Raw genomic sequence first — 16,243 nt, forward strand, 5'->3', positions numbered from 1 at the left:
GCGAGGGCGTTAGCCGCCAGGGTAAAGAGTGAGAGGAGGTGGTGGGAAGCACACAGGCCTACAGCACCGCAGGTGGGGCCACGGCAGACACAACGAGGAGCAGCATCACAGACACTACTGACCTTATGGAGGCACACAAAGGAGGGCTGGCCAGGAGTTAGAAGTGAACAAGGCATCTGGTAGGGTAGGTCATGGTAGTTACACAGGGTGGAGAGAGCTGGTTCGGGGCATCGGCTGGTAGGGTGGAGCAGAAGGATGCACGACGGCATTAAAGGAGAAGAAGGAGGATTTCAGGGTGTGAGTTTAGGGGCTGAGGACGAGGAAGGGAGAGATGTACAGTATGAAGAGATAATGAATAAGACGAGGAAGACGTCGGGGTTTGGGGAACGTGGAGGGGTGAAGCTGAAAGGGAAGGTGGTGGTTGTGAATGGATTGGTTGTGAGTCCGCTTGTGTGTGTGATGAATGTGTTGGATGTGGCTGAGAGAGCGTCGAAGGAGGTGGAAAGAATGGTGAGGGAGTTTCTGTGGGAGGGGAAGGGAGTCAGGACAGCAAGGGGGGTGATGGAAAACCAGTATGAAGGTGGTGGGTTGAAGCTGATCAGTTTCGGGGTGAAACAGAAAGACCTGGGCTGAAAACGATGGTTAGATATCTAAGAAACAAGAGGCCTCACATATGGAGGGTGTTTGGAAGGGAGGCCATTTATAAAGGTGGAGGTGTGGGGAGGGTGGAGTGTGTATGCAGCTGAAGAAAGGCATGTTGAGTGGAGGGTCTGAGTGGTACAAGGAGGTGCTGGGAGCGTGGGGGGGAGTGTGAGGGATGTGTGCAGCATGGATGTGAGGAGGTGAAGCAGGCGTGGCAACAACCAGTGTTTTAAATCCACACATCACGTGTGGGGGGAGACGGGCTACAACAGGGGGACGCGGGGAGCGGGTGGAGGGAGATAAGGGGTGTGGTGTGTGAGTGTGTACCAGGGTTTATGAGGGCACAGGTGGTGGTAGAAGAAGTGAGGGGAAGGGGTGATGAAATGAGGCTGGGAACAGCAGAGAGGATGATGGGAAAGATCAAGGGGGGGGGGGTGCTGAGAGAATGGGTCAGTGTGATGGAGAGAGAGGCTGTGCTGGGTGAGGAAGGGGAGATAGAAATGTATGTGGGAGAGGAGAGAGGAGGGTGGGTGTGGAGAACGTGTGGGAGGGGGTGATGGATGAGGTGGGTGTAGGAGGATGTGGAGGAGCCTGACAGTGAAGGGGAACAGTGTTGAATGTGAGAGTTTAGACTTGTTATTAAGACACAACAGCTGTTCAGCAATGTAATAATTAGTCATTAATAAAGGAGTGTGAGAATAATGAGTGTGATGATGATGATGATGATGTTAATGTGTTGTGTACTTGTGTCAGGGAGGAAGAGTTTACTGGGCGGTGTGGAGGGGAGCACTGTTGTTGTGATGGGGCAGAAGGGAGGGTGGTGCTGGAGTGTGGTTAGATGGAGCAGTGTGTGGGGTGAGAGGTACTGGGGATGGGATGTGTGTGTTTTTGATATGTGGTGTCTGTGGTATGGAGGAGGAGGGGGAGGAGGTGCAGGCTGGAAGCCATGCCAGAGCCTACAGGTTCCCTCACCATGTTCTGTCTTGTGTGTCTGTGTTCTACTCTTTAGCTGAGTGTCTCGTGTCCTTTCTTCTTCTTCTTCTACTGATTTATCTGCTGGTGTGAGGTGAACTAATGAGAGTAGCCACCAGGGGGCGTTCTCACATTGTTTCGCTGTTTTTGCTGTCTGTGAATGTTCTCCTTCATCCATGGTTCTCCAGCCTGCTGGAGTAACCAAACAGCCATGCACTTCATGTGTACACAACCTCCTCCTGGACTCACAACACCGCTCTGTGGGTTATAACACTGCCGTGACGTCATTATGAAGGTTGTTTAACCTTTTCAGTAAAGACATGACTAAGCCCCTGGAGTTTAACGGATTAAGGCAGAACAACCACTTCTAACAGACAAGTTGCCTTTTAAATTTAATTTGTCCTGTCAGATTCATTTCAGTATGTCGTCCCGTTGCTCTGGAAGCTCATCTGGACAGCAGTCTCAAAGCTGTGTCACGGGGGGGGGGGGGGTCCCATTATTCTCCCCAATTGTACTTGGTAATTGGCTGGAAACAACTGAGGGGGAAAAGGGGGGAAATTCCTGATGTGTGCAGGTGTTTGTCAGCTCAAAGGGGGGTGTAAGTAAAGCGTCATCATTAAACTTGCCCACATTGAATATGAATTCTGGTTCACGGGCCTTACAGTCCAAGTCCAGAGACCGGTTCTGTGTGTCAGCAGTTGGAAGTCAGGCGGTGTTCCTTTAAACTGTGAGCTCAGACACGCTGATGAACACGTGTGTGGACTTGCTGAACAGAAAGACACTCTGACATGTTGAGGACTTTATTTCACAGAAACCAGCAGTTTAAGGCAGTTTACCCCCCATTAAAAGCATTTCTCAGCAAAGCGTCTTCAACATTTCTGTAGCATATATTCTGTAAATATGGTCACACATAGCAACAAAGAACCAAACCCCTTCAACCAAGTTATGATAAATCAAGATAACATCTTACAGGACATGGAAAATATCCAGCAAATCAAACCTAATTCTCTACCAGCTCAGCTACAGCCCAGAAACACACATCCTGCACACTACCCGTCACTTAGCAGAAGCAGTATGAGGGTAACAACAACCTACAACTTTTAACCACACAATCTGCTGCAGAGAGAAAACACAACACGCGTACAACAGGTCAACCTGCTGATGCTCCAAAGACAGATGCTGCATCAGGAGGACGTGTCCATTCTGCAAGCAGAGCTTTGAGAAGAACATGTGGAGGAAAAGACGGGACGTCATGATGCTGCACAACAACCCATCACAGAGGTGGTGCCCTGAAGGATGGAGTGAAGGGGGAGGATGTCACGGGGGAGGCTAAAGGTGTGTGTGTGTGCTAGTTGTGTTTTGGGAGGGGTTTCATTGTGTTGACAAACGGGGAAGCTTTTATGAATTCATCTGGAGACAAATAGTGCGCCCCTCCTCCTCTAAGTAGAGAGTATTGATATTCCATCACTTCTTTCTTCATGCTGCTGTTCTAACCTGTCGTCTGCAGGGGAGTCATGTGATGTGTGGGAGGGGGATTAGGAAAAGGATCTGTACACACAATTTACTGCAGCTCACTGGTTTCAACTACCACTGGAGTTTCACTCCAACACCATGTTAATGAGTCCACATTCATATAAATGCTTTATGAGGGATTTTCTCTTCATACCAGAGAAGGTCTGATCCAACGGGTCACCACTGTTCTTCGTGTGTGTGTGAGCTTATTAGTTTGTTCTACAGCTGTGATGGATTGTTGACTTTTGTCCTTTAACATGTCGTGTGTAACTGCCCACACCGGTTACCCTCATTATGACTCACGACTGATTTTTAACTGACACATTCCCAAATTATAAACTAAAAGCTGATTTTGAGAGGGCTCCTTCCTGCTTGATTCCCCAACATGTCCTCAGACCTACAAAGAGACACAACCACAGTTAAGACAGGAAATATGTGCACGTGTCAGTCTGCGTTACGGTCCTGATGCTGGTCTTCTCTAAGTGAGGAAGAGGCGTGGTGGTGGTGAGTGACCACACCAAATGTCAGAGCTCCATTCACACTGAAGGAGAGTCAGCAGAACCAAAGCAGACCAGCTGCTGAGCCTGAGTTCTCCTCATCCATGTTGTTCTGTCTGCTGGTAAAGCTCCTCTACCAGCTTGTCCTGTCACAGCTGCTGGTGACACACAACCACTTCCCCTCCTCCTCACACCAACACCAGCTGCCCTCTTCTTCCTCACTTGGCTGCTGTGATGAAGATGGAAACCCCCATGCACCCTAAGACATTCCTACGTGAAGGGCAGCATTAAAGTGAGCGACCACAAACAGGTTCATGGTCTGGATGTTTGTGAACTAGCTGTTGTCTTCAATACACCACCACAGCACATGTCTAAAAAGAGCTTTTGCATTTAAAGCTTCAGGACTGAAACGTTAAGAGGCTCCGTCCCAACACACTACATGTTCATTCTTTGAAGACCAGCAAACAAAATGTATAAATCATTATTATAAATTCATCATTTAAACATTCAAACATATCGACGACCTTTCCAGTAAACACGGACAATTCTGTCAACCAAGGACATAATTATTCATAAAATACCATCACCTGTTTTAATTGTCTCATCATTCATTTGATGAGGGCAGATGTTAGTTTATAATACACATGTTCATATTTCCTGGGTAGCGACACTTTAACCTTCCATGTTGCGGGAAAACCGGCTCGGGTCAAAGGTCGGCTGTGCAGCTCCAAAGAGAGTCAGGACATTCAAAGTGCCTTGAGGACGTGGTGGTCAAACACCTGTTAACTTTGAGGACCACCCTCACCAACCAACCATTTCACACACCGCCATGTGGTGGCGCTATAACACAACACAGCACAGCAGGTAACATGTGGTAGATCCATGGACACCAGACTTACTTAGTTCAGTGTGAAGCACCGGGGTTCAGTTTCTGAGAGAGCTCAGAGCCGCTGTCAGGAGCTGTGGGGTCAGAAACAGTCCGTTAACAACCTTCTCCTGAAGCAAGCTGCTGGACTACAACATGTGAAGCAAAGCCACGGCTGGACCACAAGGCCAGAACTGGCCCTAGTTTTTGGAGTGCCTATTTTCTCCTCAGCTGTAAAATGGTGGAACAGTAATAATGGCACTTCTGCATCAGTAAGGTGGTGTGAAAGTTTCACCACCTGATCATGAAGTAAAAAACCTCTACTTACAAGGTGGAGGGCGCTTGGCTGAAATAAAGACATAAAACAAATGATTAAGGGTGTCACAGAGGAAAACACCATTTATGATATATGATCCCTGTTCACCCTCCCCCCACTGAACCACATCTCCACATGACCCTTGACCCAAGTGTCAGGTTGGTCAGGATGTTGGTGATGTATTTTCAGTTACTCTGACGCTGATTGGAGTAGATCAGACAATACCTTCAGAACAATCTCTCTCTCTCTCTCTCTCTCTCTCTCTCTCTCTCTCTCTCTCTCTCTCTCTCTCTCGCTCTCTCTCTCTCTCTCTCTAGCTCTCTCTCTCTCTCCTCTCTCTCTCTCTCCTCTCTAGCTCTCTCTCTCTCTCTCTAGCTCTCTCTCTCTCTCTCTCTAGCTCTCTCTCTCTAGCTCTCTCTCTCTCTCTCTCTAGCTCTCTCCCTCTAGCTCTCTCTCTCTCTCTCTCTAGCTCTCTCTCTCTAGCTCTCTCTCTCTAGCTCTCTCTCTCTAGCTCTCTCTCTAGCTCTCTCTCTTGCTCTCTCTCTCTAGCTCTCTCTCTCTCTCTCTCTCTCTCTCTCTAGCTCTCTCTCTCTCTCTCTCTCTCTCTCTCTCTCTCTCTCTCTCTCTCTCTCTCTCTCTCTCTCTCTCTCTCTCTCTCTCTCTCTCTCTCTCTCTCTCTCTCTCTCTCTCTCTCTCTCTCTCCAGCTGTCCCAGTATTACTGTACATCTAAGACTCAGTGAGAGGCTAGCTAGATAAGACAGCCATCTAAACTTCTAGAATATCAACTTGATGAACAACAAATCAAACATTTGAACCATTTCATGTGATTCCCTCACCTTTCTTCTTCTGGTACAGTATGGCACCAATGACTGCGATGATGATGAAGATGACAGCAGCAAGTACTCCAATGATGATGGGGATGGTATTGACTGTTGATTAAAAAACACATATGTGTGTATGTATACACAAACACATAAATATATATCCTTGTGAGCCTTCGGCTGCGGTCACACCAGCACTGCTGAATGTGAAATTTCGTGGTGAATTTGATTCATATCAATGAATTCGTCACAATAAGTGAACTTGGATCTGGGTGCAAGGTGAGTCGGCCTCGATCACTTCACGTCGAGTTCAAACTTGGTGAACGGTGACACCTGAATTTGCTCCGTCGACAATAACAGAGCTGCTCTGACTGTTGTGACGTCTGACGGAGCAGCCACTAGAGGCAGTAAATACAGGAAGCTGTCGTTTCGTTAACCATCTAATTTTATACTACCGTGCTCTGCCAAAAAGTAAACTGCTCCAGGAGAAAATAGGCCTCATGGCTTCCAGTCAGGCATGGAGCAGGAGTAGACAGTATACTAGCTTTCATTCATTTATTTGAGTTGAGAGTTTTTTGTAACTATTCCACAAGGGACATGGAGGAATTTCACTGTGCCAGTTTCTGGTGTGACCGCAGACCAAGGCTCAAATGGATGAAGTGGCTCTAAGTTGTTAGTCATGCTCCATTTGTCTTTATCATTCAGTTGCTGGAGGTTTTGAATCACTTAAAGCAATAAAAATCTTCCAGCTTTTTCCCCCTATGAGCAATGCATCAATTCATCATTTCCTTCATTAAGACAAAGGTGAATTTGCTCTTACACCAGAAATAGTCCACACCACAGTTTGATTGTACCTTAACAAGAACATCAAGAAGTCCAAACTGACTGATGACTGACAGGCACAGAAGTCAGTCTTTGGCTAGTACCTACTTAGGCCATTGTGTCCCTGTTCAAGGCTTCAACAGAAACAACAGAACTAACCAGGATCTTTCCTGTTGGTCTTGATCTTTGATGGATGCAGTTTGGTGATGATGTCATCCTTCATCCCAGAAAGCTGAACCACACAGTGGTACTTCTGCCAGTCCTCAGCCTTCATTGATGAAAGGTCAACGAGAAGGTGAACGCTCCTCTGGAAGGTTCCATCGTGGTTGGGGAGGAGCTCACCATGGTCCACCTCCTCCTCCTGGAGCTCCTCCTCCTCTCTCTTCCAGAACATCACGATTCTGTCAGGGTAGAAACCTGTAGCATGGCAGGTGACTGGAGAGGAGGGAGACCTCTGGAGCAGAGACACTGAGGGGGGGACTGGGGGGAGAGAGAGAGAGAGAGAGAGGAGAGAGAGAGAGAGAGAGAGAGAGAGAGGTTGACAAAGCCCTTTATTAAGCACTACAATAGGTATACAGACAAAAGGACAGCAGCTACGTAAGTGAAAGTGAAAACACAAGTCAACAACACAGCCATGACTTCCCCATTTTACACCGATTAGAAAGAGAAGACCAGGTCTTCCTCATCTCCCACTGAGCACAATACTCCCTGGCTGCCAGTTTGAAGCTGAAAGCCACCAGATTGTCTACCATTTTGTAGTAGGCATGTTGCACCGAGCCTTCAGCAGTCCTGTAAGAACCTGCAGAGGGTCCATACAGTCCACCAACAACAACAAAAAACCCAACAAACATGATACAGAGACCACTCACACAGACACACAGACACCCCTCACACAAAACACACAACCCCTGCCACCCAACCAATCTCCTCCCACCAAGACAAACAAACAGCGCCCACACATAGCCCTCCTTATGGACTCAAACCAGAAGTTCATGGACCCTCAGAAACTATTCCCCGGATATCACGTGACAGCAAAACGATGCAGCACTACTGGCCATGCACTACAGCTCCTGAACAAGGAATCTCTTGGGAGCCCGCAATGCATCATCATCCACACCGGGACCAATGACCTGCACTATCTGCGCAGTGACACGGCTGTGGCGGTGCGTAGAGTGGCAGAGAGAGCAAGTGGAGAATTCCCAGAGGCTCGGATTGTGGTGTCAACACTCCTGCCACGGCGTGACACCCCACCCCATATAATCCATGGAATCAACACAGACATCAGCAGAGGCTGCGCTGCTCTTCCCAATGTCCACCTGGCTCACCATCCAGCCATCAGCCTCCACCACTTCTACGACGGACTGCACCTTCACAAGGAGAGGGTGCGGATTTTTGCGAGGACCCTAAAAGATGTTGCTTTGGGCCGCAACCCAACCACACCCACTTATCCTCCACCAGTAGGAGACTACAGACCAGAACCCTCCCACATCCCCAGATACCCCCCTTTCCCCCCCCCAGAGCACACAATACCTGGACCCCCCCCCCCCAGCCCCATACTCCATACTCACCTTTGGGCCGAAAGCCCTACACACACCCACACCTACGTGCTGCTTCCCCCAGGTCCAAGAAACCTGTGCACCCAACCCCTCCAAAAAACAAAAAGGCAACAACACTTGACAGAGCCTGTCCCCCACAGCACAGGCCACAAAGCTATGCTGCTGCAGTAGCCCAGCCCCCTCCCACACCCACCGCCCCAGCCAAGACTGAGATTGGAGAGATAAAGGAGATGCTCCACACCTTGTGCTCCAGACTCCTGCATGGCAGCATCTAAGACAACCTCTACGTGCCATCAGATCTTAATGGGGTAACCACTTACACGGGGAAATCCTGAGTGTTGATTTGGCTCTGGTTGTGTATAATAATGCCCACAATATCGATAGTGAGGTATTTGGTAAGTGTTATCATGATATTTCATATTTATCTTCTTCCACTGTAACTTAATAATTCTCTGTCTCACAAAAGAGACTCATTGTATATTTTCTTTTCATGCATTCTTTTTCTGTCTCTTGTTGGAACATCCAGGGTCTCTTCTCATCTTCCTTTGGGATGAAGAGTAGAGACCCTGACTTCTTAAAAAACATCGAAAATGTCGACATAGTCATATTAACTGAAACCTGGTGTCGTGAAGACATAACCACCCACTGTCCCTCAGGTTACAAAGAAATAATTATTCCATCAAATAAACTTAACTCAGTACATCGTGGACGAGACTCTGGAGGTATTTTGATTTGGTACAGGGGATGTTTAACCAACCACATTTCAAAAATTAAAATTGGAACATCCCACTGCTGGCTAAAACTCAGCAATAAAATTGGCATATCAAACAAAGATATCTATCTCTGTGCTCTATATTCTCCCCCAATTGAATCCCCATATTATGATGAGGATTTCCTGAGTAATCTCCATGAAGAGGTAAGCCTTTTCCAGGCCCAGGGAAATGTGCTGCTGTGCGGAGATTTTAAGGCAAGAACAGGTTCAATGAGTGATACCATTGACCCTCAGGGTAACAGACATGTGTTTGGTCAACATTCCCTGTACCTCTCACCAAGCCTCATTAAAAGGAGCTCCCTCGACCGTACTGTGAACAAGGCTGGTAAGGAGCTAGTGCACCTCTGTCGCGCCTCTGGCCTGTACACACTTAATGGTAGGATCAGAGGAGACTCTTTGGGAAGGTTCACATGTTGTTCAGGTCTTGGAGCTAGTGTAGTTGACTATGCAATAACTGACATGGACCCCACCTCCTTCAACGCATTCACTGTCAGACAACAAACTCCTCTTTCTGACCATAACCAAATTATGATTTTCTTCAAAACTATTAACCTGACTCAAATGCCTATAGAGGAGCCCAGCAAGCTGTTCAAAATTAATAAGACCTACAGATGGGCTCCAGACAGTGCAGAAAAATTTATCAATATCCTGAATTCATCCAAATTACTTAATATGATTACTAACTTCATTAACAAACCGTTTGAAACTAATAAGGACAATACCAACCAAGTTGTCAATGAAATCAATTGTATCTTTCAGACGGCAGCAAACATGGTCCTACCAAGGACCCACAACAGAAAAAGAAACAATCTCAAAATGAAAAATGGTTTGACAACGATTGTAAAAATATAAGAAAAGAACTGCGTAAATTGTCAAACCTGAAACACTACCAACCTCAAGATATGGATATAAGAAAGAAATATAGCGAAACATTAAAACGATATAAACACACATTAAGAATGAAAAAACAAAGCCATGTAGATAGAACCCTACAGGAAATAGAAAAGTCCCTGAATCAAAACCAATTCTGGGAAATGTGGAATAATTTGAGCTCTACAAAACCACAAGACCTGCCTATCCAAAATGGAGAAATTTGGAAAAGTCATTTTGAACATATCTATTCGGAAATCCAACAAGAACACTCAAATTCCAATTACAATCTGATCAAACAAAAATTACGGTTGCTCGAATGCACTATAAAAGACAACCAAAACCCACTGGATTTTCCAATAACACAAGAAGAATTAGCACAGAAGCTCAAATCCTTAAAACCCAATAAAGCTTGTGGCCTTGACAGCATCAGAAGCGAGATGCTTAAAAACAGCACACCTGAGCTGCAAAGGGCAGTACTCAAATTGTTCAACATCGTTCTAAGTTCGGGATTTTTTCCTGACATCTGGAGCAAAGGGCTTATAACTCCTATTCATAAAAATGGAGACAAATTGGATCCTAATAATTTCAGAGGCATTTGTGTGAGCAGTAGTCTGGGGAAGGTGTTTAATAGCATTTTGAACAATCGAATTCTAACCCTCCTTAACGAACACAATGTCCTGAGCAAAGGTCAAATTGGCTTCCTCCCAAATCACCGGACTACGGACCATATTTACACCCTACACACCCTCTTAAATGAAAATGTGAATCAAACCAAAAATGGAAAAATATTTGCTTGTTTTATTGACTTCAAAAAAGCTTTTGACTATTTGGCATGAAGGACTATACTATAAACTTTTACAAAGTGGTGTAGGAGGTAAAGTGTATGACATAATAAAGTCAATGTATTCGGACAACAAATGTGCAGTTAAGATTGGAGACAAACACACTGAGTTCTTCACTCAGAATAGAGGGGTGAGACAGGGCTGTGGACTTAGCCCGACACTGTTTAATATATATATTAATGAACTGGCGGTGCAGCTGGAACAGTCTGCAGCCCCAGGTCTCCCCCTGTATGACATGGAAGTGAAATTTTTGCTTTATGCAGATGATCTAGTTTTGTTGTCACCAACCGCAGATGGGCTGCAACAACTACTAGACCTGCTTGAGGACTATTGCCAGCACTGGGCCCTGGCAATAAATCCAAAAAAGACAAAAGTAATGATCTTCCAGAAGAAGCCCAGATGTCAGGAAAATAGATACCAGTTGACTCTAGGTAGCATCACCTTAGAGCATACGATGCAGTATACTTACCTGGGTCTAATTATTACAGCATCAGGGAGTGTCAGTAGGGCAGTGAATAACCTAAAACAAAAAGCTGGCAGAGCTCTATATGCAATTAAAAATAAATTCTTTAACATTGATATACCAATCTCCATCTGGTGCAAACTGTTTGATAGTGTAATTCTGCCCATTGCACTATATGGAAGTGAGGTATGGGGTCCACTCAGTCTTTCCAGCTACACTAGATGGGACAAGCATCCAGCAGAAACCCTACATGCTGAATTCTGTAGAATGATTCTGAAAATACAAAGGAAAACACCAAACAACGCATGTAGGGCAGAATTAGGCCGGTTTCCATTATTAATAAATGTACAAAAAAGATCTCTAAATTTCTGGATGCACTTAAATACAAGCCCAACAAATACACTGCACTTTAAAGCTCTGAAAACCCAAGAACTGAACCCCGAAAAGAGTCCCCTGAAGCAGCTGGCTCTGAGACTCACTAACCCTGTAACAAATACTAAGACCAACCAACCTCAGGCCAGCAATGCATCCCAAACAAAGTTTACAATAAATCAGGCTATAAAACAAAGCAAGAACAATTATCTGAAACATTGGAACGCTGAAATCAAAACTCAAAACAAACTAGAAGTCTATCGGGCCCTAAAAACAAACTATGATTTGGAAGAACACCTCTTAACTGTCAGAGACAGGAAGCAGCGACAGATCCTCACCAAATACAGGCTCAGTGACCACAGTCTCGCCATTGAAAAGGGGAGACACAAAAAGACGTGGTTGCCAAAAGAGCAACGATCATGTGGTCAGTGCGTGACAGATGAGGTGGAGACAGAGGTGCACTTCCTCCTTAAATGTGACAGATTTGAAAAACAGCGCTGGGCTTTTGTCAAGGAACTGGAACACGTGATTCCAGAGTACCAGGAAATGGACGACGCAGGTAAGCTGCGGGTGGTCCTGGGAGGGGGGCCAGCGGCGAGCATTGCAGCAAGATTTATATTATCTTGCCACAACCTGAGAGATAGTGGGGGATGGCACCTATTGCTACTGTTGTTATTTAATATCATAATCATTGTTGTTGTTGCTGTTATTATTATAATCATTGTTGTATTGTGTTGTTGTTGTTTTACATGCTTTGGCAATATGTACACAAATGTATGTCATGCCAATAAAGCACATATTGAATTGAATTGAATTGAGAGAGAGACAGATGAGTTGAAGAAAATGAGACAAGAGAGGGAGACACAGTAGGAGAAAGGGATAAAGAGAGGAGAGTGGGCATTGGAAGAGAAAAAAGAGTAAGACAGACAGAAGTGAGACAGCAGCAGAAAGAGAGAAAGGAGGATGATGACAAAGACTGAAGTGAAGACGGTGAAAGAAAGAAAGAGACAGAGAGAGAGAGAGAGAGAGAGAGACAGAGAGAGAGAGAGAGAGAGAGAGAGAGAGAGAGAGAGAGAGAGAGAGAGAGAGAGAGATCCAGGAATAGGGGGAGAAAAAGAAAGGGGGGTAGGGAGGTGCAGAGAGCCAGAGAGAGATAAAGAATAAAAAACAGAGGCAGGTAAAAAGAAAGATGGAATGAAGTAAAAATAAAACCTGGTCAGTGTAAACAAAGTCAAACCACGATGCTGTTGTGTGTACCGTGTGTGTGTACACACGAGTCCAAGACCCCTGTAATGTTACTGTACATTAGAAACAGTAGAGACATATGAACACTGCTGTGTCCATGACACACATCAGGTCATGTGACTCTACCTGTCCTCAGTAGACGGTTGCTCCCATACTGCAGATACTTCTTCAGCCAGTCAACACACACATGGGTGAAGTAGTTCTTCTTCTGAGCTATCAGAGCTCCGTCTCGATCCCATCTCAGCTTGGTGATGACAGCCTGTGGTCTCGGAGCGATCCATGTCTTTGTCTTCAGGTCCAGAGCGATGAAGTCTTCTCCATCATAACCATACTGAGCATCTCCATTAACTTCTCCAGTCTTATCGTCCCACTCACAGCCATACATGACCTGAAAGATGTGGACGCCTGAGAGAAGAGAGACAGAGAGAAAAGAGACAGAGAGAAGAGAGACAGAGAGAAGAGAGACAGAGAGACAGAGAGAAGAGAGACAGAGACAGAGAGACAGAGAGACAGAGAGAAGAGAGACAGAGAGAAGAGAGACAGAGAGACAGAGAGAGTGTTAAAGCAGAGACACGTCCTGACACAGTCAACCTTTAAGAGTCCAGACCCTGTTCACCACAGAGACTCAGAGACCCAGAGGGACCACAACACAGTCTCTACACCTGTCCTCCCTACACCACCTGGTACACTCTCATCTCAGCAAAGAGGAAGGAAAGGTTTTCACACACACACTCACACACACACACACACACACACACACACACACACACACACACACACACGCACACACACACACATACACACACACACTCACACAAACATAAACACACACACAAACACACACACACACACCAGTAACGTGATGACGTAGGTGGTTCCGTTTTCTTTGCTAGTGCGAGCGCGAGTGCGGGTATTGCATTGAAATACTGTTAACTTGTGCTATTAGCTGGAGCTGCGTGGCGACGCACGGAGAGGCTGGACCCGGAGGAAGACGCTGGATGAGCATCCAAGTCTTGGTCCAGTGCACACATGTGGTCTAGGTCGCTACAAGTGATGTGTTCACTTTCTGGGAGGTGTGTTTTGGAAGAGCAAGCCTGCACGTCGTCAATATCGGAGGGTGTAAGGGGCTGGTGGTTAAACACGTGACGGACACCCCTCCCCCCACTCCCCCCACCCCTCCCCCCACTCCGGGTGTGACTCGTGAGGGAGGACGCTGTCCCGCCTTGCTACGGTAGGAGGCCAGAAAGCAGAAGACAAGCCTGCGTGTTCTCTGCGCTGTACAAGAAGGTTGGTGAGGAGTTTGTCCTGCCAGCCATCACACATCTCTGCTGTTGTCTGGGTAACCTCTGTACCACACGTTACCACTGATATCCACACACACACCCACACACACACACACGCACACACACATTGGAAGGGACATTGCACCGCTGTGCATCCCGTGCATACACCAGCACACATCAGCGCCCAGTGAACTGAACTGAACGGGACTGTACAGCAACGGCGCTGGTACACACACACGCCAAACACACACACACGCACACACACCCAGACACTATTAAGGGAGCAACGCGGTCATCCAGACTGGTGCAGCAGACGTGTTCAGCCATTGCTGAATGATGGTTTAATGTTCTCCTTACCTGTTACTGCTGAAGCCCAATGCTTTTAGCGTGACGTCATCCTTCATGGACACCGTGGGGGTTTGAGTGACGTGTCATGTGAATGTTAAATGCCTGTCTAGAGGTCCTCTGTATTCTAAAGGAGGTGTCCTCTGGCCTGTTTAACAGGAGCCATTTCAGTGGTCATGACAGGGCCACATTATGGGATGTTTGTCTCTCACGTTTAAATGTGATGGTAAAGGGAAAGGGTATGGCTCATTAATGGCCGGTGGTGAGGGTACTGTAGGGATTTCATTCATGGGGCTTCGTGTTAGAGGCCAAGTGTTTAAATGAACTCCTACTGTGACCAAGTTTTATTTTAATAATGCTCCTGAACGCCCTGTGTTTATTATAAAGTAAACATCAGAGAGAAAAGGCTGCCATCTTTCTATGTAATGTACCAGTGTATTGGGATACTTACCTGGGGGTAGGGCGCTTCACCTGTCTAGCTAGGTCTTTGTAAAGTAGGGGGGTGGTATCAGGTCAGTTCGCTACTTACCTTGCACACACTGCACACACTTCAGTCGGCCCCTTAGGACCCTCCAAGTACCCTGCAGCCTACTTTACACAGTCTAAGAAGCTACCGTTGGTCCAGGCTGCTACACAGCGCACCACTTGTTCACTCACCTGAATACTGAAGCCATAAGCATTGGGTGTGGAGGACCTAGACCCTGTCCCACTCAGTCCTCCCCACATTAAGCTCTGGGTTACCCCTACAAGGCGGCGGCCATACTTCCCACCGTCCCATATACAACCTACACAATCTATATAACCTATACAATCCATGCAATCTACACACACCTGTGTGTGTGTGTGTGTGTGTGTGTGCCTGTGTGTGTGTATATGTGTGTGTGCGTGCGTGCGTGCGTGTGTGTGCGCGCGTGCGTGTCTGTGCGTGCGTGTATGTGTGCCTGTGTGTGTGTGTGTATGTGTGTGTCTGTGTGCACGCGTGTGTGTGTATGTGTGTGTGTGTGCGCGTGTGTGTGTGCGTGTGTATGTGTATATGTGTGTGTGCGAGCGTGTGTGTGTGCGCGTGTGTCTGTGTGTGCGCGTGTGTGTGTGTGCCTGTGTGTGTGTGTGTGTGTGTGCCTGTGTGTGCGTGCGCGTGTGTGTGCATGTGTGTGTGTGTCTGTGTGTGTGTATGTGTGTGCGTGTGTATGTGTGTGCCCGTGCGTGTGTGTGTGTGTGTGTGTGAGAGTGTGCGTGTGTGTGTGTGTATGTGTGTGTGCGTGTGTATGTGCGTGTGTGTGCCTGTGCGTGTGTGTATGTGTATGTGCGAGAGAGAGTGTGTGTGTGTGTGTGTTTGTGTGTGCCTGTGTATGTGTGTATGTGTGTCTGTGCGTGTGTGTATGTGTGCGTATGTGTGTGTGTGCGTGTGTGCGTGCGTGCGTGTGTGTGTGTGTGTGTGTGTGTGTGTGTTGGGGAGTAAGATGGAAGTTTTGTCTCTCTGAATAAAAAACATGTTATTGGTGAGAAGTGAAACATAAACATACCTCCAGTTTGGTTGAAGCGCTGCTTCGCAGTCTCAATGTTGGTTTTGAAGAGCTGCTGGGTATTCATCAAACCTCTAGTCTGCCTCTCCCAGTACTGTGGGTCACCTGCTGTGACCTGGTCCATCCAGTCTTGTTTGGGTACTGCTCTCTGAGTGTTGCTGTCATAATGAACCATCTGAAGACCATCAACCATCCCAACACCCACAAACTCTGGGAAGTTGGGCACGTGGGAGGAGGCAGTGTAGAAGTACTTCAGGGAGTGGGGCACTGTCAGGAAAACACATCATGTGAGGGTTTCAGCTTTGGGAATCACATCTTTTGTTTCATCGTCAGTGATTTTTGTGATGGATTGTAGTTGTTTGTGTGTGTGTCTGTACTTTAGGGTGAAAGTCAGGAGGAAGTATTTATCAGTGTGACTCATGTCACACTGATAAATAGAAATGAAATGAAGGCTATTCCATGCGAGAAATTGCTAAGAAATTGAAGATTTCCTACACCGGTGTGTACTACTCCCTTCAGAG

The 16,243-nt window shown here is 46.7% G+C and overlaps 1 protein-coding gene across 1 annotated transcript; it reads right to left on the reverse strand.

Annotated features, from left to right (window-relative positions):
* Positions 1–2,404: 2,404 nt before the first annotated feature.
* On the reverse strand, positions 2,405–15,986 carry LOC130132590 (BOLA class I histocompatibility antigen, alpha chain BL3-7-like). The gene is made up of 7 exons (XM_056301799.1): positions 15,723–15,986; positions 12,698–12,976; positions 6,608–6,928; positions 5,642–5,734; positions 4,817–4,834; positions 4,523–4,583; positions 2,405–3,523 (listed from the first exon to the last, which is right to left on the reverse strand). Exons 1-6 carry the CDS (start codon positions 15,913–15,915, stop codon positions 4,528–4,530), a joined length of 960 nt encoding a protein of 319 aa, XP_056157774.1. The 5' UTR covers positions 15,916–15,986; the 3' UTR covers positions 2,405–3,523; positions 4,523–4,527.
* Between the last annotated feature and the right edge of the window lie 257 nt (positions 15,987–16,243).

This window comes from Lampris incognitus, unplaced genomic scaffold, assembly GCF_029633865.1.
Source record: "Lampris incognitus isolate fLamInc1 unplaced genomic scaffold, fLamInc1.hap2 scaffold_152, whole genome shotgun sequence".
Classification (NCBI taxonomy): domain Eukaryota; kingdom Metazoa; phylum Chordata; class Actinopteri; order Lampriformes; family Lampridae; genus Lampris; species Lampris incognitus.